At 38.4% G+C, this 23986-nt stretch overlaps 1 protein-coding gene across 6 annotated transcripts in view; it reads right to left on the bottom strand.

Annotated features, from left to right (window-relative positions):
* kcnip1 (potassium voltage-gated channel interacting protein 1) overlaps positions 1-23986 on the bottom strand; it is a 747099-nt gene that overhangs the window by 16650 nt on the left and 706463 nt on the right. For 4 of the 6 annotated variants that reach the window (XM_003217336.4, XM_008104645.3, XM_062970464.1 and 1 more), the window contains exon 2: positions 5106-5230. In XM_003217336.4, the coding sequence (XP_003217384.1) occupies positions 5106-5230 (125 nt within the window). Of the gene's footprint in view, positions 1-5105; positions 5231-15360; positions 15394-21632; positions 22845-23986 lie in introns of those variants that run through there. The other 2 variants (XM_008104644.3, XM_062970465.1) reach the window with 2 other exon arrangements.

Here is a 23986-nt window from a genome sequence, read left to right on the forward strand (position 1 = left end):
ATGCTCAAGAGACCTCATTAGTAGTAAATAACAACTTTATATAGTTGACTTGCAACGCTTAATTCTTGAGAAACTAAGCAGGTATGCCCTTTAGTTTAATTTCTACTAAAAGCAGCATAGCTATGACAACTTTAAACTAGTCTGTGAAGAACTTTGATCAATATTCTGTCTAGTTAATGCTGCACATTAATATGCATTACCATATATTTGTACACTAGAGACAAAAGGGGAGGGGGCTCCATTACCCTTCCCACTTTAACAGTTTGTAAAACTGGGGTATTAAAGTTTATGGTAGATATATTGCACCTCCATTTTAACTTATGTGATTTGAAGCTTGAAAATATGTGGAAGGCCACAGGTGTGCACCCTTTTGTAGAACCACATGGGTCAAGTTTGTATGTGTTCCCCTTCTTGAAATATATTCAGTGAGAAAGAGACTTACGACCTCATCACTTTGGGGTTTTTATGGCCCCATTTCCCTCCTCTCATAGAATCATAGAATCATAGAGTTGGAAGAGAACTCATGGGCCATCTAGTCCAACCCCCTGCCAAGAAGCAGGAAATAGCAGTCAAAGCACCCCCGACAGATGGCCGTCCAGCCTCTGCTTAAAAGAAGGAGCCTCCACCACAGTCCGGGGCAGAGAGTTCCACTGCTGAACAGCTCTCACAGTGAGGAAGTTCTTCCTGATGTTCAGGTGGAATCTCCTTTCCTGTAGTTTAAAGCCATTGTTCTGCGTCCTAGTCCCCAGGGCAGCAGAAAACAGGCTTGCTCCCTCCTCCCTATGACTTCCCCTCACATATTTATACATGGCTATCATGTCTCCTCTCGGCCTTCTCTTCTGGAGGCTAAAAATGCCCAGCTCTTTAAGCCGCTCCTCATAGGGCTTGTTCTCTAGACCCTTGATCATTATAGTTGCCCTCCTCTGGACACTTTCCAGCTTGTCAACATCTCCCTTCAACTGCAGTGCCCAGAATCGGACACATTATTCCAGATGTGGTCTGATCAAGGCAGAAGAGAGGGGTAGCATGAATTCTCTGGATCTAGATGCTATACTCCTATTGATGCAGGCCAAAATCCCATTGGCTTTTTAAGCTGCCGTATCACATTGTTGGCTCATGTTTAACTTGTTGTCCACGAGGACTCCAAGGCCTTTTTCGCACGTATGCTGTCAAGCCAGGCATCCCTCATTCTGTATCTTTGCATTCCATTTTTTCTGCATTTTTTCCTCTGGACGGGGTCTGCCAAGTGTCATCCAACGATGCTGGCTTGGCCCCACCCCATTTCTCCTGAAGTGGAGGGGGAGCATAGCAAGATGATTCCTTTGTCACAACAAAGAAGAAAGTGTGTTTTGGGTAGCTGCAACTAAGCTACCCTATTTCCTTACCCTTTCACCCACTTGATGAGGGAAAGGGCAATGCAGCAACGCGCATTGCCGCCCTTTCACCTATCTAATGGGAACAACAACAGGGTGCCAATGTGCCTTGTCCTGTTCCTACCATGTAATCAGGGAAGAAGCTAGGGCATGCTTGCAAAACGGCACGGCCCCAGGGACTATGTGAAGAGGGCCATAGAGAAGCAGCTTAAATGTGAAATCTATAAATGCTAAAGTGCAGATAATACACAAAACCAGGATTGGGAATTATGGATTCTTTCATATATATGATAACCCCCGCCATTCCTCCCCATTGGCTATGTGCCCGAGCTACCCAGACACAATCCAAAAATATCCAGAGACTTGTATGATCCTTGGCCCTGCAAATGATCAAAGTGTTGTAACTATACAGGGGAATGCAATAACATTCCTATGATAGTCTTAGCTTCAGCATGCAGAGAACAAAAGCTCAAAAATAAATTTAGAGTGATGAGCATGTGTTGCTAACAGAAGGAAAGCAGCAAACCACAGGAAGGGGTTATTGTTGACTTACTGTCTGATTCATCCATTAATGTCACAGAGCTCACCACAGAAGAACCAGAACACCTCTACTTCATTTGAAGATAATCCATCCCAACTCTAACAGCATGACTTGAAATAACTTTATTCTATGAGGAAACTTGTCAGATTCTGAGGATTTGAAAGCTACCTAATTTTCAGATGAATGAATATAATGACATGCTGAAGCCATCCGAAACGGAATTGGAATAGGATGATATTCTGCTCATTTATGTGTGATTTCAACAAGTCATTATATTTACATATATATTTAATTAAGTAACTTTCTAAGCTGTGCTTACTAGATAATCTTGTATCTAACAGTCAGCAGATAACATAATATTATAGAACCAAACTCCTTCCCAAATATGAAGAATTTAAATAAGATCTTGACATCTAATACCCCTTAGCAAAAGAGCCACAAAAATGAAAACCTTGCACTATTTCATATTAGTAGATTACTATTTTCCTCCTGATTTAGTTATTCCTCACTCCCCATTTAGATGTTTAGAACAGAGTTTGTCTCTGTTTTCAGTAATCAATGCTTCAGATTCATATTCGTATAACTCTGCAGATATTTATTTGCTTTGTCAATTTTTTTTAGTAATATTCTTCTTGTCAATCATACCTACAGACACACGGCATAATGCCACAGGCCTGGAAATTAGCTATGTATAAATTTCAACATCACTGAGACACTATGTTTGTTGTTCATGATAGTTGAAGAACTCTGGGTTTTTCTTCATATGAAGCTCACATTAAACATTTTTAAATAAACATGATTGGCCTATAAGTCCTGTCCATTGCTCCAAACCAGAAGGTGAAACAAGCAGAAAATTTGAGGTGGAGAATTAATGCAGTCTGACACCACTTTAACTGTCATGGCTCAGTGCTATGGAAATTTAGGAGATGTAATTTTACAAAGACACCTTTCTACCAATGAGTGCTGGTGCCTCACTAAAGTACAATTCTCATGATTCCATAGCATTGAGCCATGGCAGTGGTATCAAACTGCATTCATTCTTCAATGTAGATGCAGTCTTGCCTTCACAAGTGTTTGAATTTTCTTAAACAACCAGGCTTTTACTGTTGTCAAAATGTACCCCTAGTTTGGAACTGTGCTTGGATGAGTGTGATTTTCTTGAACTGTCCAGCTTGGGAAAGGTCTAGAAGCTAATAATTAGAAGTGTGAAATTCAGCCAAAAGGCATCCCATTTCAGGGTCCACTGTCGGCTGATCCCTCATTCTTTTTATCAGGAAGTTACTCGAAAGGGGAGAGGTATTACCATTTTCATTCCGCAAGGATTGGCTACAATGGGACATTTTAAAGGCTCAGTCCTCTGTCATTTTAAGGCCTGTCTGCATAAAACCTACCTCAGTTTTAGACCTCATTTACAACTGCAGACCTGCCAAGTTTCAAAACAATTCACAAATTTGCTGATTTTTAAAAGAATTATTTAAAGTTTTAACTAATGAGACAACCAAGGAAGTTTTACAATAAGACAAACCACAAGAGAGGGTTCTGGGAATTTTAGTCACTGGTTGTGTCCATTCTTAGCCAATCAGAGCATGGACACAGCCAGGCTTTTTATTGGCTGAGAAACAGAGACAGAGAAAATTCAACTCTCATCATGCTCCGAGAGGAGACTTTTCAATACCTGCCCTATGTAAGTGCTGCTGGGAAAGTGAGTTCCCAGCAGGGCCCTTTCTGAAGGAGGAGCCTAGGAAACTTTCCAAAAAGAAATGGAGGAGCACTGCTGTCATCGGGGAGGGAGAAAAAATCCCCTGCTCAGGTATATTGCAGACTTAACTCTTTCCTATCCAGGAACCGTGTAAAATCCTGCTTCCTTTATCTGTTTTGCCAGGCATTTCGGCTCCCTCCTCTCCATTCTGTTTTCAGAGATTATGTCAAATGGACCACTGAATACTACAAATCATTTTTGTTCAAACTGATTCAGGCCCAAGGCTACTAATAATGGAACCAGCCAGCATCATAGCAGTGACCTGATATATAGTGAATGAATGGCCTCTAATGCTCAATATTCACGTTTCCAAAATGAGTATGAAATTAGAGTGACCTGCAGTTCTTCAGCACACTGACTGGCAGGTAATTTCTTCTCTTTCTCCCTGCCCCAACCTTAGAGGAGTTCAAAATGATCCACACTAGGTGTCAAATACTTTAGGAACACTACCTGTACTAAGGCAGAAAAGTGAAAGCTATGCTTTCATTTTGCATCATGCAAATCTATTGATTTTTTTTATCTCCATAGCTTGCAATAGCTTGCAATTTCATACATAGTTGGTCCTCTGTATCCATGGAGTAACCATCTATGGCTTGAAAAATATCTCACCCCACACATTTGAAAGGTAAGCCTTGATATTTTCATTTTATGTAAGTGATATTATTCTACTATGCCACTGTATTTAGTGGGACTTTAGCATTCATAGATTTCAGTATTCATGGCGGGGGGTGTGTGTCCTGGAACCAAACTAGCAGATACCAAAGGTCCACATACCTTTTAGAAAGAGTAAGAAATATTCTAGGATACCAGCAGACTATTTGAAATGACCTCAACAAGAATGAAAGATGACCAATTGTCTGAAGCATGGGAACAAATACCTAGTTTCTTGCCCTTACAATGCATTCCTCCACCACCTTCCCTATACATTCCCTTGATTTGTGAAGGGCCCCATAGACTGAAATGCCCCCTTATGCTAGCAGCAGTCCCAGAATCTATGTATAAAGAAAATATTTTAAACAATTAATTTGAAATTAGTTTTGGACTGGATGATTTACAATTGCATACAAAAAATCAAGGAATAGTCGCAATGCCAAAGATATTAAAATAATAAAAATATGCGGTCATTTCAAACTCCAAATCATTGTGCGCTATCCATTTGAAATAAAGAAAATGGAAAACAGCTCACATTTTATAGTAATTTGTGCTTTGCAAATTCCTCATAGTCTGTTGTACTTTTCAAATGCAGTATAATGTTGTAAAAGCATGTACTTATTAAGGTAAGTCTTATATTTCTTTGATTCTGAAACAAGGTCACAAAAGAATTATTCCTCCTGTTCAGAAATGGATCTGTGCATATTCAATCTCCTTTAAATTGGCAGTCACTTCATTAGAAATCACTTCATTATACTAATTCATACTTGTATATTCTTACATTTTTGAAACCTCTGTAAAGCACTTGAAGTTCCTTCTTTGTAAAATTGGTTTGTGCCTCAAGTTGTTCCAGTCCTTCAGGCCGATAACATACTGTGGTCATTTCCAATTCATCTTCAATTTTATCTAGAAAACCCAATAAAATATTTTATTTGAGGCACCATCCTTTGCATATGAAAATGATGGGAAGAGTTGAAGATGATATTAATTTCAGAAATGTTCATTAATGCAAACAATAAAATATATTTCCCTATCTACCCAGTTCCATTACACATAAAATCAAAAGCTAAGAAAGAGAAGCCTACTATACATCTTTCTTTAGAGTTCATAACATGTTTTTGAACTTATCAGATAAACACTTTTAAGATATTACTATCCAACAAATTGAAGACATTTTGAAGATCTTAAAATGCTTCTAATTCAATCAACAGATAACCTTTCCTAAATTCACACACACTGACTTGAAAATATTTCCCAGCATGTGGTAATATTTTGGGGCAGAGTGTAGGTAACGTGAACTAGACATGCTTAAACATAGACAAAAGCTGTGATCCCAAGCACACCTAATGGCAATAGGTACCATTGAAACTGATATTAGGTTTAGGACAAAGGTAGCAACATCTACCGAGCAGGAGTGGATCATTTCTTTTGTTATATGACAAAAGAATTTTCAGGGGTGGCTTTATTAAATGTCCGGCAGCAACTCACAGTGCAAAGTAGTAAATATCTTTTTGACAAACCAAGAAAGAAAAAGGAAGTATTGTGGTGAGAAAGTGTACACAGCTCAAAAGATATTTTCACAAAAGTGACAGTTACATAAGAACATGCAGAATACTGTTATACCTTAACATCCGTTGTTTCCTGTAATTTTCAGTGATAATGGGAAGCTGCATAGCTGGTAACAATTGTACAGAGGTCAAGAGGATGATCAAACTATAAAAGCCACTTCCTTCTCCTATAGTACTGACCTGCCATCTTCTACCTGTGCTGTTTGCTAACTCAGAACTTAGAAAAGCTGTTTTGGATCTTCAAATCCCAGAACTTTGCAGCCAGCATTCTGGGAAATTTGGAAATTATAGTCAAAAAATACTTTCCCAATAACTATGCTAGCTGCTAGCCTACATCTACATCTGTTTCTCTTCAAGTTGCCGCCATGATAGTGGTGTATAATGATTACTGTGACTTCAGAAAATATATTGTCTAATTAATTGTGCAGAAAGAAGAATCAGCTGTTTATTCATTTTATAGCATATTCATACCTTCTATATATCATCACCTAAACCATCAAAGCTTTTGTTTCTGCATAATTGCACTTATATATTTTATAAGTATGTAGTACAGACATTTCATAAACTCAAGTACATCTCATTTAACATTGCCTTCAGTTCCCTCCTGAGTTAGTTGTTAAAGCCTTTCTTGTTTTCTTTAGAGGATTTCATTTCTACTAACATGGTGTTCTTTCCTTCCCTTTAATCATTTTTTCATCCCAATCAATTCTTAATTGAGACTACATAATTTTATCTTGTTTCTTCTCATTTCTCCAATTTGCAGTACATTATCTTCTGTACTGTAGGCACCCAGGTCTTCTGTCATTGAAGTATTATTGGACAACTGAGGAGGAGCAAGTTGGCTATTAAGGGATTTTGTATTGCTTACTAGGCTTTTTATTCACCAGTTACTTATCTGATGCTGAGTGCTTGAATTGGAGATTTATCTTTCTCACTGATTTACTTGCTTTTCAAAAGATTTCTCAATGAAGTGATGTAGCGCTGTATTGAGGTTCTCCAAGCTAATGGTCTTGATGATAAACTAAGACTTAATAATGACTTTCCCAATGTATTGCTGAGTTTTCATTTACTAGATATCATGCTTTAACTTGGCATTTCCTATTGTACTGTTCTGGAAATAGTGGAAATAAAAGGGGCCTTGTTTTTGACAGACTATCTCTTGATGGTATCTCTGCATTTTGAAAGTCAATCATCCTTAGTTGGTTGTGGTATTCCAATTGATTTACAGGTGGCTCTCCAATTCATTTTACAGTTGCTGATCTCTTGGTTGGTGACTTTGGTGGTTGATATACTAGTTTCAAGATGGTCTCTATTGACAAGATCCCATGTTTCTCCATGATATACTGGGCAGCTCCAGGCACTAATTAAAAAAGGATAGTATAGGTGATTGAAACCTTAAGAATACGCAATTTGAATGTGGGTTAGAGTTCATATTAGAAGTCGCCTGCATGAGGACAACAGTACTGATGCATCTTTTTCACTTCTCTTTCATTAAGGTTTATTACAATCATTTCATTTTTGTGAAATCCAGCTTGGCTCAGCACAGACAACCTTATTATGTTTAATATTTACTATGTATGAATAAAAGACAATCAGTATCACAGAACATAGAGTTTGAAGAGGCCACAATGGCCAACCAGTCCAACAGTCCTTATAGAAAAAAGACAATCAAAGCATTTCTGACAAATCAATCTAGTTTGGAGGGTAAAATATATCCCAATAAAACTATACAAAGAAAATACTTAGTGGAAAGAACTAAGTATTACATCATTTACATTTTTTAAAGTATTTAAAGTCTATAAAATAGACTGGCTGCAATCCTGTATCAACTACTAAGTTAAGTATACTCAACTAAATATTCTTTCTTTGACTGACCTTTCCCAAACGTGAGGGAAATGTAATTCATTCATGGTGTAATCCACAACAGAATGAACCTCCATGCAGCTGATGCTCAGTTAAATAATTTGAAAGAGAAGTTACAATTGTGGAAATACTGTTAAAACAGTGACTTAATAGCAAGCATGAATGCTAAATAATTACAAATGAGTCAATCTAGATCATAGATCCAGCCAGAGATAGTTACTTAGTTAAGCATGCTGTTGTATTGTTGCGGAAATAGTGGGAATAAAAACAGGCCACTTGTTTTTGACAAACCATTACTTGATTGTGTATGCTTAACAAAGTAGCTGATACAGGATTCTGGCCCTTGTTGCACCTAAGTCATTGGGGCCATACACATAGGCAGCATTTGGGTTCTAACAATTACAGTGTTTTTTTAAACATAAAATGAAAGATCATGTCCTTCATAAACACATGACATTACAGTTACATAGTATAATTGTGAATAACAATCACAAATCTCATTGGTCTTGAAAACACAGCACATGCTACTTAAGCAGCCTATGCACAATCACCACATTTCACAATTGCAAATGTAGGACAAGCAAACAATTGCAAGAAGCAATTGCAAACTGTTGCTTCAGTCTTCTGTCATTGTGCTGACCACCTTCCTCTTGTTCTGGTGTCAGCAGTGGCAACCACTAGTAGTCTCTTGACATTCCAGATGAGTTGGCACCTTTAGCCTCGATCCAGAATTCGACTAACTCTGGCAAGAGTCATCTTGGAATATGTTCACACCTGTCAGTTAGTACACATTAGATAAAATCCACTATATTTGTAAACCAACCACTGCGAGTCAGTTTAATCAGGCACTGGAAGCCTATGTGGGAAATACATACACTAATAGGAAGAAGAGAAAGAAGAGAAGGACGAAGATTATTTCAGACATACAATTCTGGTCCAAGGTTGCTGCATCATTATGCAACAAGCACATAATTTATATCAAATTATAATGCTGTGGACTGTGGACAGTGTGACCAGGAATTTTGGTCTGTTTTGTTTTCAGTGCTCCAACTGGAGGAAAGTTTTTCGTACTGAATGAATTGACTAGTTTTAAAGCGATAACTGTAATATTTCAATCAGAATCCTGCAAATGTATTAGTTTCTCAATTAATGCCTGGTATAGGTTTGAATGACAAACTACTTTTATGCCAACATTTAATAAAATGTTTTGCAAAGATCTATCTGTGAAACGAAGAAAGAAGTCATATAAAAGTTTAAGATTGAGATATGAAATTAAATCTGGCTGCCTGCTGAGGTGAGAGTGCACATCTTTTCTGAAGAATTGTCAGCAGTCAAATTTGTACATTTTACTTGAAATCATATTTTTATGGAGGAGTTTGTCTGGGTTACAAAGAAAGTTCTGAGGAAAATGTTTTTATATCAGGTTTTTAAAGAGTTTGTAATCCTGTAAGTATTGTTAACTAAAAAATACTTTTTATAATATTTTCTGAAAACTAAATAAATTATCTAATATAGCAGTTCTCAAACTCTGCTCCGGGGCTCCACAGGTACCCCACTTCTTTTGGGGTTTCTGTTGTTGTTGTTGTTATTATTATTATTATTATTATTATTATTATTATTATTATTATTATTATTATTATTATTACCCTTTATCCAGACAGATTATTATTATTATTATTATTATTATTATTATTATTATTATTATTAACTAAAAGTCTATAAACCTGATGAGTGAGTCATGCAGATAACATTTGGGGGTCATTCTAATTTTGTACGTTATCTGCCAGATTTTCAGTTATTATTTTAAAAGAGAATAATGGCCAGGGCTCTTGACACGATTGCTCCCGAACGTCCCCTCTCGCTCCACAGAGCCAGGTCAGCTCCTTGGTTCACCGAGGAGCTGGCCTTGATGAAGTGGGCGAGGCGGGGACTAGAGTGCAAGTGGCGGAAGACTCGGAGCCTCACCGACCGAACACGGGCTAGAGCCTCCATTAAGGCCTACTCCGTGGCGTTGCGGGCAGCCAGAAAAGATTTCTCAACTGCCCGCATCGCGTCTGCAACAAATAGACCAGCAGAGTTGTTCCGGGTTGTCTGGGAGCTCCTTCATCCCCATGAGGTGGAGGAGCCCCTTGACAACTCGGTCGCTCGATGCAGTGAGTTCGCACATCATTTTGCAGATAAAGTTGCTCGATTATGCTCTGACTTGGATGCCAACTTTGATACAGTTCCAGGTGAGGTACCTAGAGCATTTGTCGAATCAACTTTGATGGATTCGTTTCAACCTGTTTGGCCTGATGACGTGGACAAGATCCTTGGAGCGATGAGACCAATCACATGCGCTCTAGACCCTTGCCCTACCTGGCTTATAAAGCTTGCTGGGGGGGGGGGGGTGGTCGATTGGTTTTTGAGGATTATCAATGCCTCACTGGAACAAGGGCAATTTCCATCTAGCCTGAAACAGGCAACTATTAGACCAATTCTAAAAAAAGGCATCCCTTGATTCCTCTATTCTATCAAACTATCAACCAATTTCAAACCTCCCATTTTTAGGCAAGGTTTTGGAACGAGTGGTGGCCTCTCAACTCCAGGGATTCTTGGATGACACCGATTATTTTGACCCATTCCAGTCTGGCTTCAGGCCTGGTCATGGGACAGAGATGGCTTTGGTCGCCTTGGTGGATGACCTCCATAGAGAGCTTGACAGGGGGAGTGTGTCCCTGTTGGTTCTCTTAGACATCTCAGCGGCTTTCGATACCATCGACCATGGTATCCTTCTGGGACGGGTCTGTTTGTCCATCTGCAGTAGCTCCAGGGCTTCCTGGAGGGCTGATCCCAGATGGTGAAGCTGGGGGACACCTGCTCGGACCCCTGGCCTTTGACCTGTGGGATCCCGCAAGGTTCTATTCTTTCCCCCATGCTTTTCAATATCTACATGAAACCGCTGGGTGAGGTCATCCGAGGTTTTGGAGTTCGGTGACATCTCTACGCAGATGACACTCAACTCCACTAATCCTTTCCACCTACTTCCAAGGAAGCCCCTCGGATCCTAGACCAGTGTCTGGCCGCTGTAATGGGTTGGATGAGGGCCAACAAGCTGAAGCTTAATCCTGATAAGACAGAGGTCCTCCAGGTCAGCCGTTCAACCGATCGGGGCATAGGGTGGCAACCTGTGCTTGACGGGGTCGCACTCCCCCTGAAGGCACAGGTCCGCAGCTTGGGGGTCCTCCTGGATTCATTGCTGTTGCTTGATGCTCAGGTGTCGGCGGTGGTTGGGAGGGCCTTTGCACAATTAAAACTTGTGCACCAACTGCGACTGTACCACAGTGGTCCACGCTCCAGTTACCTCAAGGATGGACTACTGTAACGCGCTCTACTTAGGGCTGCCCTTGAAGACGGTCCGGAAATTGCAGTTGGTACAATGGTCGGCAGCCAGGTTACTAACTGGAGCTGCTCACAGGGAGCGTTCAACCCCCCTGTTCAAGCAGCTCCACTGGCTGCCGATAATATTCCGAACCCAATTCAAGGTGCAGGTTATTACCTATAGATCCTCTGGGGGGGGGCCTCCTCTCGCTTCCATCTTCTCCACATTTACGACTGGTGGGGATGAGAGAGAGGGACTTCTCGGCCGTGGCCCCCTGGCTCTAGAACTCCCTTCCCAGGGAGATTAGGTTGGCGCCCTCTCTATCCTCCTTTAGGAAACAGCTGAAGACCTGGTTGTTTAGGTTGGCCTTTGGTGAGACAGTCACTGGATGACCAGCCTCAGTTGGTACTATAACTCTATCCTGAATTTTATTAGGTCTCTTTTATTCTGGTATTTTAAGTGATTATGTTATTTTATATTGCTACTGCAGTCCCCCCCCCCCCCCCCAATGAAGTCGACTGAATTGTACTTGGTGGTTGATTGATTTACTGCTGTATTAACTCTTGTTTTATTGTCTTACTGTGTTTTACTATTTTTGGTATATTGTTTATTGTATTTATGCTGTTATTTTTGTAAATTGTGCTAGTTGGGCCTTGCCCCATGTGAGCCGCCCCGAGTCCCCGTGGGGAGATGGTAGCGGGGTATAAATAAAGTTTTATTATTATTATTATTATTATTATTATTATTATTATTATTATTAATCCTAAATGCTATAAAAATAAAAAGAATGATTTTCATCAAATTAGAAGGAAGACTCCTGAAATATTATCTGTCACTTCATCCCTCATCATGATTGAGGACTCTTACCGTAGTAGTTGGGAAAATTGCCATAAGAATTTTATGCTGCCTGGGTGTATTTGATTCCAATTGATAAATGGAGACTTTAGCAGCCATTATATTCTACTACTACTCTACTTATGCTAATTAAATATCCATGGTAATCATGAATAGACTGAAGTAGAGGGTACTGCTTTCACAGCAATTATGCATGAGGGAGATGAAAATTTGCATTGGACAATATTCTATTTCAGAAAATAAAAGAATAGGAACATTTCTCATACTGGCCATCTCAAAATGAACTCAATCCAGGACATTAACTATAGCCTTCACTTAACTAAAGCCCAAATAACTTAGAGAGCCATAGGCACCTGAGTTACCAGATGTGAGGCTTGGGCAGCAAGTCCTGCTGTGAGAGCCTAATAAAAAGGTTATCCTGTATAAAGGATTGTGTTAAAATATATGGCTCTGTGGCAAGAATGTAGGAAGATACATAGAAAAGTGTCTAGCACCTCATTTTCCAAGTAAAGATATGAGATTAATGATTATTTTGAATTGCCATTGTTGTGTGCCTTCAAGTTGTTTCTGACTTAGAACAACCCTAAAGCAATCCTATCACTGGACTCGAGATCAGAATCTGCCCACTTACCCCTCCCCTCCCTCTTGCTGGGATCAGGAGTCCAGGCCTTCCAGAAATCTTCCCTCTCTTTCCTTCTCTTTCTGCAGACGTAACAGCAAGGGGATGGGAGATGAGAGGAAGAAGACCTGTGTGCCAGGAGCAATGGACAGTTGCTGTCACCTCCTGCTCCTGGTATCCAGAGCTTCCTTCCGTCTTCCCATCCTCATCTCTCCGGGGAGAAACAGGGAGAGAGAGAGAGAGAGAGGGAGGGAGGGAGGGAGGGAGGGAGAGAAACTAGATACAGATCCAGAGTCTAGGCCAGCCAGCTGGTTCCTCTCCCACTTTCTCTTTCTGGAGGAAAATGGCAAAGGGAGGGAGAAATGAGAAGAAGCCCTGAATGCCCAGAGAATGGAGCTGAGGCTGGCGGCTGTGCTGTACTTGCTGCTTCATTCTTCTGTGAGCTGCACGAACTCTTTATGCAGGCTGCATCCAGCCCCCGGGTTATATATTGTGCAGGCTTGCTAATAGTGATATTTCTTGGTATTACCAGTTTCTTCAATTTAGGCATTATTTACATACTATTGTGGTGATAAACTCTCTATGTGTCCTTCAGACAACACAGATATGAATATAGCCGTAGTCATACAAAGAGCAAACCTGTTGAAAGCAATGCTTGTCATGCTTGACAATCTCAGTTTTATATGATTTCCATGGATCTACTCTTATATGTGAGGATGGTATATACACATTTATGAGTATATAAGGGTAGATTTGGGGACAAATCATGGATTTTAATGTGACACATGGATAAGTTGAGGGGAAGAGGGGAAAATGCCAGTATCACCTCAGGGGCCAAAAGTGGGAGAGACTGTAAAAGGGCGGGTGAATTTTTAGTTATTTTAAGATGGGCTAAACTTTTGCCCTTTACCACTCTAATCAGAGAAGGGGGTGGTTCCTTTCTGATAAAAGTTAAGGTACAGTACTTACATTGACCCATGGATAAATTGACCCATGTTATTAGTCAATTTTTAACTAAAATTTCAAGACTTATATGTGACTAATGGTAAATCTTGAGTATAACTAAGTCTGTATTCAAAACACTGATTTCACAGAGTACATTGTGCTGTCTGAAAGCAGTTTCTTTTTATAACAGTTAGGGAATATTCTGGTCTAACAATTTCTTTAAATGGATAGAGCATTTGGATTTGCTGCTCATGTACACGATATATATACATTTAAATAAAATCATTAGATTTTATAGATACTACATGATGCTTACTGATTATGGGCTGCTAGATAAAATGAATACAGAATTACCCCCTTATCCACAGATTCAATATCAATGGTTTCACTTAGCCATGCTGTGAAAATTATCTCCCATCTCCCGACCCCAAAAGTGTTTATGGGTCATCCCTAGGTTCGCTCAGTGCAATTGTATGGTATGCTTCTGGCCCAAGTATAGTCCAAATGTATGGTTCATTATTATTCATGGTTTTGTGTATCCATAGGGAGTCTTGGAATGTATTTCCCATAGACACATGGGTTGTTATGTATAACTCTGTCTGTTTGATAAATGTATCTTCCTTGTGTAAAATAATTAGATAAAAATATTTTAAAAAGTCAATTATTACCTTTAAAACTGTCATGAACTCTATGGGCAGGACAGATAGATCATTATGCAATGAAGCTTTAATATAATGGAATTCCTTAGAAATTGTTTCACTTTAATTAGCTACAAATTAAGGGAAGAACTCTTCAAAAGAAGTACTTTCCATTTCTCTGTTCTTAAATTAAAAGGTTTCTGAAACTACAGAACCCAAAACCTCAATCAAACACCAATTATGATAGCAGATAGTAATTTCCATAAAGACTTTATTGCAGACAATCATGTAGTTGTTTTTCTGATTTGTTTCTTTAGCAGAATGGCAACAGTAGACTACAGAAACAAGAAAAGCTTATGTTTGCTAACCCACCACATATTATGTGTATTCTAGCACAGTGTGCTGAATGGCACCCTTGCTTGTGGCATTTCAAAGCCTCTTCACTTTTGAAATGAATCATGGTTCCACCTAAATTTTTCTCCAAAATTGTAATTTTAATTAATTGCAGAAATTGCTACTGGTTTGACTTACTGCAGCTATAGCCTTGTTCACATTAACTTTTCTCTTTCCAGTCATATACCTGCTATTCACATCAGTGCACATGAATCTGAAGTTGTCTCCAAACACAGTGAACTCAACTGGATCTTTTGACATAAAGTGTAACATTAAAATCTGAGAACAAAGTATACACCTATCTTTTTTATGTGAACTTATATGCAGCCACAGTTGGTACACTTGTGAAAAGAGCCACATCTTGAAAGATTTATGTTGCTTGCTTTATATGGAGTGTTACTTCATTATTAACTCTTCAAAATTGTGCTCGATAATGATGTGCTCTATAACCCCAGATGTTTTTAATATGCTTTAACTATGGGATAGAAAAAGATTGGGGGAGTGTGGGTTTATATTCAGTTCCTGGTAGTTTTCTGAAGATTTTGAAACAATTTACCTTATGTTGAATTGCATAAACTCATTCATGGCAGGTAACACATCAAAATGTCCACTCTGTATTAGAAAATGGACGTGGTATACTTTCAGAGGATAGTAAATTACAACTTCAAAGTATTGGCCTAATTTCAAGATTAAAAGGAAACCATGAAGTTTTGAAATTTATAATAACAATTTATATCGTTACAATAAGGGGAAAAACTTCTTTTGAAAGTTAGTCAAATTGATTTAAATTTTACCTCTCTGAGACAGGTAATACCACCGGGCGAATTCTAGGAAAAAGTAAGAAAACAATTTAACAAAAAAAGACTACAGACAGTTTTATTAGTTTTCCTTTTAATGTAAAACTGGATGGGATCTATACTTGATGTAAAGGGAGCCCTAATTTCTAAATGATATGCTTGATTGTCGTTCACTGGATGTGATATTTTGCGTTGCATGGCTCTGTGGCCTTCCAAGATGATGATATCAAATGTTAAGTTTCCCTCTCCCTGGTATGAAACCATATGAAAATGGATGACAAAACTCAACAGGAAGACAGCATGCTACCAAACATGCAGCCATGCAGTCGGCAGGAAAGGTTCACAAGGTGAGGACAGATAATAATCGTTTGAAGAGCAGCAAATCTAGAAATTATGGTCATAAGGATCTTTCAAAAACATGATATTTGTCATGCAGTTGTAAATATCTTTCCTGGAAACTAGAACAGTTTCAACAAATAGGGCGATCTAAGTCTTCTATTTCTAAGGCTTCTCTTTTCTGCTGAAGGCAAAAAGAATGGTTTCTGCAAAGAAATAACTCCAACTATATTTTTCTAACCAAAGTCAACAGAATAATTACATTTTTATAGCAGTAACAGAATGCAGTTCACACATTCCTGGAAAAAAATTAGAACAATTAACAATTAAGGGGAATAAAAATTGGTAGTTCTTTTTTTGGACTTAATTCATGTCACCATCGTATAAGTGACAGTTCAAAGACCTGTAAATTAGATAGCAGTTAGTCACTTGAAAAAAGAAAAAAGTAGTACTTGTTAGCATATTTCAGTAAATGAAGAGCCAAATTTGTCTCAGCTGTGTAATGGAGGTATACAGAGGCAAAATGCATTGGGTGAAATCCAACCACCACTGTTTTTTATGCTGCCTTTTCTATTAATACATGGGACCTCTAATACATAAAGTTCCTTTTCAAACTCATCATCCTCTTCAGTCTGACCACAGCAATCATTTTTCAAATTCTCTGAAAACCACAGAATAAGTTTCACATGGATTGTTCAATGCACATTTTCTAATTTACCACCACTTTGAAATTGGACAAAAATTCTATTAACACTCTCAGCAGGGGCATCGGCTAGTTAATCAACCACCAAGAACAAACACTGTCTTGACTATGAAAGAGGAAAATTCAGGTGTGGATGCCAGGTTAGGGAATATACAAAGAAAGCTTGACTGCTCTTCTTATGCCCACTTTTCATGTTCTCAAAAACTTTGATCACTTTGTATTGTGACAAATAATTACAGCTTGCTAATGCACACACACACATATTGCTAGTGTGACTTCCACAAAGTCCATTGAATGATTATACTAGTCATTATGGGGAAGTTCCTTTGTTTCAGTTATTTTACAAGCCAGCTAGCTCTTTGCCTGAACACAGTTATGCTCCATGTTAAGTTACAAGTTTACGTCTGACTTCATTTACTAGAGATGGAGTGTAGTTATCTCCCATTAGAGTCATGTTGGCATCCTGGGATTTATCAGCAGCATGTAGGTAGCAAGAAAACTAGTTGAACTCACAGAGGCAACAATTACCACTTTATATATCCAGGGTGTGCATAAATATTAATGCAGTTATTGAGATATGCTTAGAGTCAGAGACTAGAATATAATTTTAGTTGGGATATGATTCGCTTGTTACCCTTGTTTTTTATTCCTTTTCATATGTATTATGTCCCGCATTGTACATTCTTGAGCTATTATGCTTGCCCTTTTAAAGCTTTTTTCCATATAGCAGCCAATTCTAACATGACAAAGAAGCCTTACCCTAATACACATCCTCTATTATAAGTGCTAAGGCTATCTGGATATGGTTGATTTCTCTCTCACACAAAATGTTTTAGGAAGGCCACAATCAAACTGTGCCCCATTACAGTAGATACACAAATGGATTAGTTCAATGAAAGCCCAACATGCTTGGTACAATAAGTTCTTCTTCAACAAATAACTAACATTTCTAAGTGAAATATTTGCAAATACATTATCATTAAGAGATGAAGTATTCTTTGTTTTTTAAAAGAGAGATTGTTTACTACAATTCTGTGTTAATGCTAGCATCTCTGTTTGACTCTGTTCTGGTCCATATAAAAGCCACAATTGCAAAAGGAAGTTGACTTGCTTTATTTATAGCATTTTTCTGTCTAAAACAATTAATGCAGATCCTTGTTATACCAGGATTTAATTTGTGGGAATAATTCTGTAAGGATTTGATAATGTTGATACAAATCATTTTAGTACATTGTTCTACCTATATCAATATAAATAGCATATGGGAAAGATAAAAGTCATATTTTCATGCAATTCAAAATATTATAGGGAAAGAGGGAGCAAATAAGATAATTGTAACCACTTTCATTGTGTTGTATACCTCAAGTTGTTTCTGACTTATGACAACCCTAAGGTGAACATTGCCACCTATATTCACACACAGGGAACAAAATGAAATTTAAATTAAATAAGCAAACAAACATATCAAGGTGTTTTCTTGGCAAGGCTTATTTAGAGGGAGTTTGGCTTTGTTTTCCTTTGAGGCTGAAATACTGCAACTTGCCCAAGATCACCTATTTGTTTTTCAGAGTTGCAATCCAATGATCAAATCACTTTCATACTGTCCTTTACTTCTTTTGATGTTTGACAAATGATAAATGCTAATGAATTATTCTATGTAATGCACATACTACTCCCTGACCCCCTATACAGTATAGATGACATTCAATTTAATACATAACTGTGTTATGTAGCTGTAATATTGTTCTTTTTTGTAGCTGTTGCAAGAAAAAACATAATATTCTTACTTCTATACTAAAAATAACTTTCAAGCCATATATGACATTTGGAAGCTTGGGATAAAAAAATGCAAAACATCTGGAAGCTGTCAGTCAGGGAAAAGGCTAGCTGGAGCATGAATAAATAAATGCAACAAATGTAACAAGGGGGAAATGGAGAAATCTTAGTAGCATTAGTTTATACGGAAAGAGCCTTGTGGTTGTTAGAAATTCCCCAACAGATCTCTGCTTCCCTCACCTCATTTCTGTACCAATATCAAATAGGAATATTTCTCTTGCTCCCTGTAGGACTGAAAATGCAATGAGAATTTGAATAGACTGGGTGCAATTGCTTCAATGTTTTTCTCTTTAATCTCAGTCCATTCAAGAGAAGAATCATTATCCAGCTGTGGAACTCAGGTGATTTCTTGCCACTTTCTGGTGAAGGCAACAATATTTAAACCTTAATTTGAGTTAGGGCAGCATGTCACTCCTGACATGAAAAAAATAATAATGAAAAAGGTGCCAGATCAAAGAACTGCAACCTGCTAACGAATCCTATCTAGAAGATAGAAACCTGACTGCTGTTGTATTGACTTCTGGATTAGATTATTATACTGTATTTTGCATTTAGTTTCTCACGATTACTATTCAGGAATAAATGTGCATTTCAGCATAGTGTAAGGACCTCTTCATACGATCCAAAATTTGATGGTGACAGGGTTTTAAAACTTCAGCCATGGAGCCTAATGGCTCCCATCACACCCTGGAAAAGTACTTCTGGGGCAGCTGCATGGCTGAACTGCCGCAAACATCCTCCTGCTTCTGCAAAATCAGCAGCGGTGGTCGATGGGAGGCTACTAATCTTTCCATTAGGAAAGATGGGTTGAGCCAGCTCAAGAAGGCTTCCCACCATGTGATGAGGCAGGGGGAAGCCAGAACACAGCAGGGTGCTGGACAACAGGTTCTATGCCCCCTGCATGGAGGCACAGTGATACACAATGATTCACTATTAAAAGTCAATGTGTTCAGCACGGTGCCCTTCAGCTATAAAACTTCGAGTGATATGAATCTCATGGGTCCATATGCTGTAGTGATTTGAGTATTGCCCAAGGCCTGTGGAAGACCAGGGTTCAAATCCCCACTCAGCCATGGAAACCTACTGGGTAACCATGGCCAAGAAAATTACTTCAGACAATAACTAAATCTTTGCTGCTCTTGACAAAAAAAAGTGACGGCAGGATGTGTCTTGAAATCACCAAATAAGAGGCTATCAAGAAGTCCATTTAGATTTGTATTGACGTAACAATTCTCCAACCTGCTACAGATATTGATTGTTAGCACTTAAAGGATAATTACAGCTCTGTAAATGGGCACATTGTTTATCTTAATCTGTGGCACACAATGCTCTTTTTTCTTTTCATTACTTTTCAACCACCATTGCTAACTTATTTTTACATCTCCTCCCCTATGTATATGTAACTTCTGCCAAGTAGAAATAACATCCCCTGATGAAATAAACTCTGAGACAAAAGCATACCCTGTTTGTCACTATCTTGCCACATGCCCATTTCACACTAATCATTTTATATCAGCTATTTTATCTGATCTAGATCTTGCTTTAGATCAATGGCTCTCAACCAGAAATCCCAGCTAGTTTACCAGCTTTTAGAAATTATGGGAGCTTTTAAAATTAAATTAAAGTCCAAAACACCAGGAAGACCAAAGGCTGGGAACCACTGCTCTAGGTAGACACATTCAGGTAAACCCTGGTCTTGACTTTACAAGACCTTAGCAGGGCTATTAATAATAGGGTTTATTGGAAGTCCTTTATTCATTAATTGCCATCAAGACAAAGCTGTCAAACGTGCTGTTGTGACAACAGTTCCTTAATAATGTTTTCATTTATCATCAGTTGTGGTCTGTTGCAAAATAAACAGCACTCTTCTATGATTCTCTTGGCAAAGCATCCTTACAGTCTTTCCAACATTACACACCTCTTACATCAGTAGTGTTCAGGCACTTGAAGTAGCCTTTGAACTTGCACTAGTGTATCAATAGAAAGCTTTCAAAAATGCAGGGAAGATAACTTAAATCTCTGTGCTAACACATGCAACTATAGCAAATTTAGTATAAATAAATAATAGCTTTCTATATTTCTGCCTGGCATAAAATGTAGTGCAATCTGGCCTTGAGGTGTTTGGGCCAAACTAGAAATGAGACTTATCCCATGGAACTTGAGAAGCGTCAGGGACCATCTCTTTATCCAAGGGAATCATTCCATTAGAGCCTCAATAATTCTGTTTCATATTCTGTCTTCCCATCGCAAGGGTTTCCCCTTCAGTGTTCCACCCATTGTTGCCCACATTCCAAACCATCACACAGAGAATCCTTCTCTCCACTTTTTTTTAATCAGGGAAAACTTCAGTATCAAAAGCCAAGATTACTATGGACCTCATCCCATTTGGGGGGGGGGGAGTGCGGGGGATTTAAAACCATTTTGCCAGGATAAAACTTTTTCATGCCTTCCTTCCCTCCATTTTGCCACAACCCCCTCTTGCAAGGCTATGCTTCCATTCATTCCATTTCATTCAGTGTAATTATTAACCACTTTTCCGAGATTACCATCATGGAGAAAATGCAACGGAAGCAAAGTGGTGAGAAACAGTCCTTCCTCCACATTACAGAAACAATTAAACATGGGCAAACTTGACAAATCCTATCCCACATGTTTTTGGCACTTTAAAAAAGGAATATCATGCATCCTGAGATGATCTCTGATGGTCTTCATCCCCCTCCCTTTTTTGAGACTGCTTTAAATGTTTACACATTACAGAGCTTCACGGGCACAGACAGGAAGTCCCCCTGCATGGTGGGATGGGCTCCCTTGCTTTCAATTCCCTAAATGGATTAAAATAGTTTTAAAACAAGGGGGAGGTTGGGATAAGATACCAGATCTCATTACCAAATTTCTTGGTGCATTTAAATACTTGTTTTAAAACAGCTACATAGTTTGTATATGTGCATGTTTGTATATGTATGAGAGCAAGAGGTATGGGGAGAGGAAGGAACAACTTTGGGTTTTAAAAAATTCCCAGTTCAAACTATCTCCATCTTTTTATTTAGCTGCCCACACATTGTAAGTATGCTTTTTTTCCTGTGAGTCAAACAAATCTTTTGAATAGGTTGAGTTAAACAGAGGGAACGGCACACAATGAAATGGGTCAAAACATTCTTTCTCAGAGCTACACATTAATGCTATGTAGTAATTACTGTATTTACGAATTTAGCACCAAAATATCATAATGCATTGAAAACATTGACTACTAAAATGCGTTGGATAATCCAGAATGTTGGATAAGTGAGACTCTACTGTAAATGTAATCTAGAGCAAAAAAAAAGCCTGAATTCTTCCTCAAAGCCAAGATAACTAAATGGTTGTGTTTAACATATTATGAGAAGATATTACTTACTAGAAAATACACTAATCCTTGGTAAGGTAGTTGGAATCAGGGAAGACTGCTTTACAAATGACTCATTCTAGGAAGTCATGGCTCTGATCTGCAACCCAAGGAAAGATAGGGAGACTTGAAGGTCTTGTTTTCATAGAAAATGGTTATCAACAACGCTCCCAATCTTTGTCAAAGAAGGAAGTTTCCTGGGAAGTACAGGGAAAGTTTTGTGCATAGCTCTAACTTCACCCACCCTGTGTCCAGTGAACTGGAACTGAAGCTTTATCAAGACTTATTTGGTAACAATTGCCAAGATGAAACCTAAAGTTGCTCCTTACATTACTTATGCAATTGCGTGATGCTTTCTTTGCAGGATGAAAATAGTATAGTTTGTTTTCATTCTTTACATTTCATTGCACTGCACAATGAAAGCCAGTGTTTCTGTTCTCTTGCATAAGGAAGGTGATCCTTCATCATCACTTAATTTAAATAAAGTTAAATAAACATCCATAGAGGAATTTGAGATCCTCCCACTCAAGCTGATTTTAATCTTTATTGAATAAAAAAAAATCACATTCTTCTGTGTTTCTGGTTTTTCTATGGCTGAAATCTCCCAGTACAGTCACAAAAATGTAGTGTGTGCCACCAATAAATCAATTTTTTCACTGTTGGGGATAATATGAACGTGTTCATTTCACCATGCGTCTGGATCTAAATGAGTAGCTCTTTATATTTTGCATACTCAAAGAAGATAAAGTGACAAATTGTTAAGGCAACAGTCAACAGTCTTGCTCTCCCCCCCCCCCCCCCAAAAAGCAGGCAAAATAGCATTTTACTGCCCCAAAAGCAAGTAGTACCATTCTAGGCTTGAATAATCAGAAACATCTCTGTATGTTCACTGGAATTCATTCCTTTGCTGTCGAGTTTAGCATAGCAACCAAAATATTCTGTAGGAACATTGTATTTGAAGAAAGTACGTATCTTTTAATATTTTCCTTTTTCATTTCCTTTAATCATAAAATAAGGAAAAAGAAAAAAACAGTATGCCCACAGCTTTCTGCTTCAAATAAACTCTACCGACTAATATAGCTTGGAAAAAGTTACTTCTTGGACCAAAACTTCTATTATACTCCAGAAAGCATAGCAAATGGGTATACTTTTCTGAGAGAATTCTGAGAATTATAAAACTACGATGTAACCTCCCCAAGATTTAATGATTAATTACTAATATTTCAATTGGTAAATCTATGGAATAAAGCATGCAGCCTTCTTTTTTTTTTTTTGTGGGTAAACAGTTTATTAATGAAACGTTACATAACAAAACAGCAAATTATCGCAAATATAGTCAGATAACAATCATTTTGAAATGTGCATGCATATCTACATTAGTCAACCAGCCTGCCAATTCTAACACAGTACATATTATTATCTGTTACTCAAAACATATAGAACTGCTCTTTCCACATGTCATCCACCACTCTCAATCCGGGTTTCTATTCATTTTTTTTTTTTAGAAATTAAATATAAGAGTTTACCCTAATATTCAAACAAAACAAAAACATACAACGTATTACACACAACAAACCCTGCACGCACCCAAAACCCCTATCCCACATAAAATAAAACCCCTTCCCCACACCCGTGCACCCTTCACCATGACTTCCAACCCTGAAGCACTATGAAGCCTTTAAGCCAATTTATATATCCTTGTTAATAGTAACCCTAAATTCCTAATGGAACTCCTCTATGTTACTGACTCCTTATTCAGATATGCTATGGCCAGCTTCCATGTTTCTAAAAAGTCCTCATTACTTTTGTTCTTCCTATTGTTGGTAAGTTTGGCCATTAGCATATATTCCCGCATTCTTTCTCTCCAATCCTTTTTAGTTAAACCTTTTTCCCCTTTCCAGTCTTTGGCTATGGTCAATCTTGGAGCTGAGGAGAGAAAGCCGCATGGAGCCTCAGCTCCGTGCATCGGAGATAGATGGTGAGGGGAAAGGTTATCTTCACCCCTCAAATTCCTCATCTTTGGGCGACACAAAGAGAGGAGAGTGTCTGCCGGCAAAGAGCATCTCGAATGGAAAGCTCGAAGGCACAGAGAAATCCTCCCGTCTCCACGATCTCTCCGCATAAGGCTCCAACTCTTCTTCTCTTAAGTAAGCACATGATTTACGTTTATTTGATTTAGCACTGAGCACTGAAGCTATAAATAAGTTCCTTTGACAATTAAAAGCTTGGACTTTTCCTGCTGGAGATAAGATAATTTGCTAAGCTAACTCCTTGAGAGACAAGAGCCTAAAAGTATTGTATTCCAAAGTTTAAAAGCTGCACTGTAATACTGTGCTGAAAGAGGCAGGTCGTAACAAAAGACTATG

This window comes from Anolis carolinensis, chromosome 2 (assembly GCF_035594765.1).
Source record: "Anolis carolinensis isolate JA03-04 chromosome 2, rAnoCar3.1.pri, whole genome shotgun sequence".
NCBI lineage: Eukaryota > Metazoa > Chordata > Lepidosauria > Squamata > Dactyloidae > Anolis > Anolis carolinensis.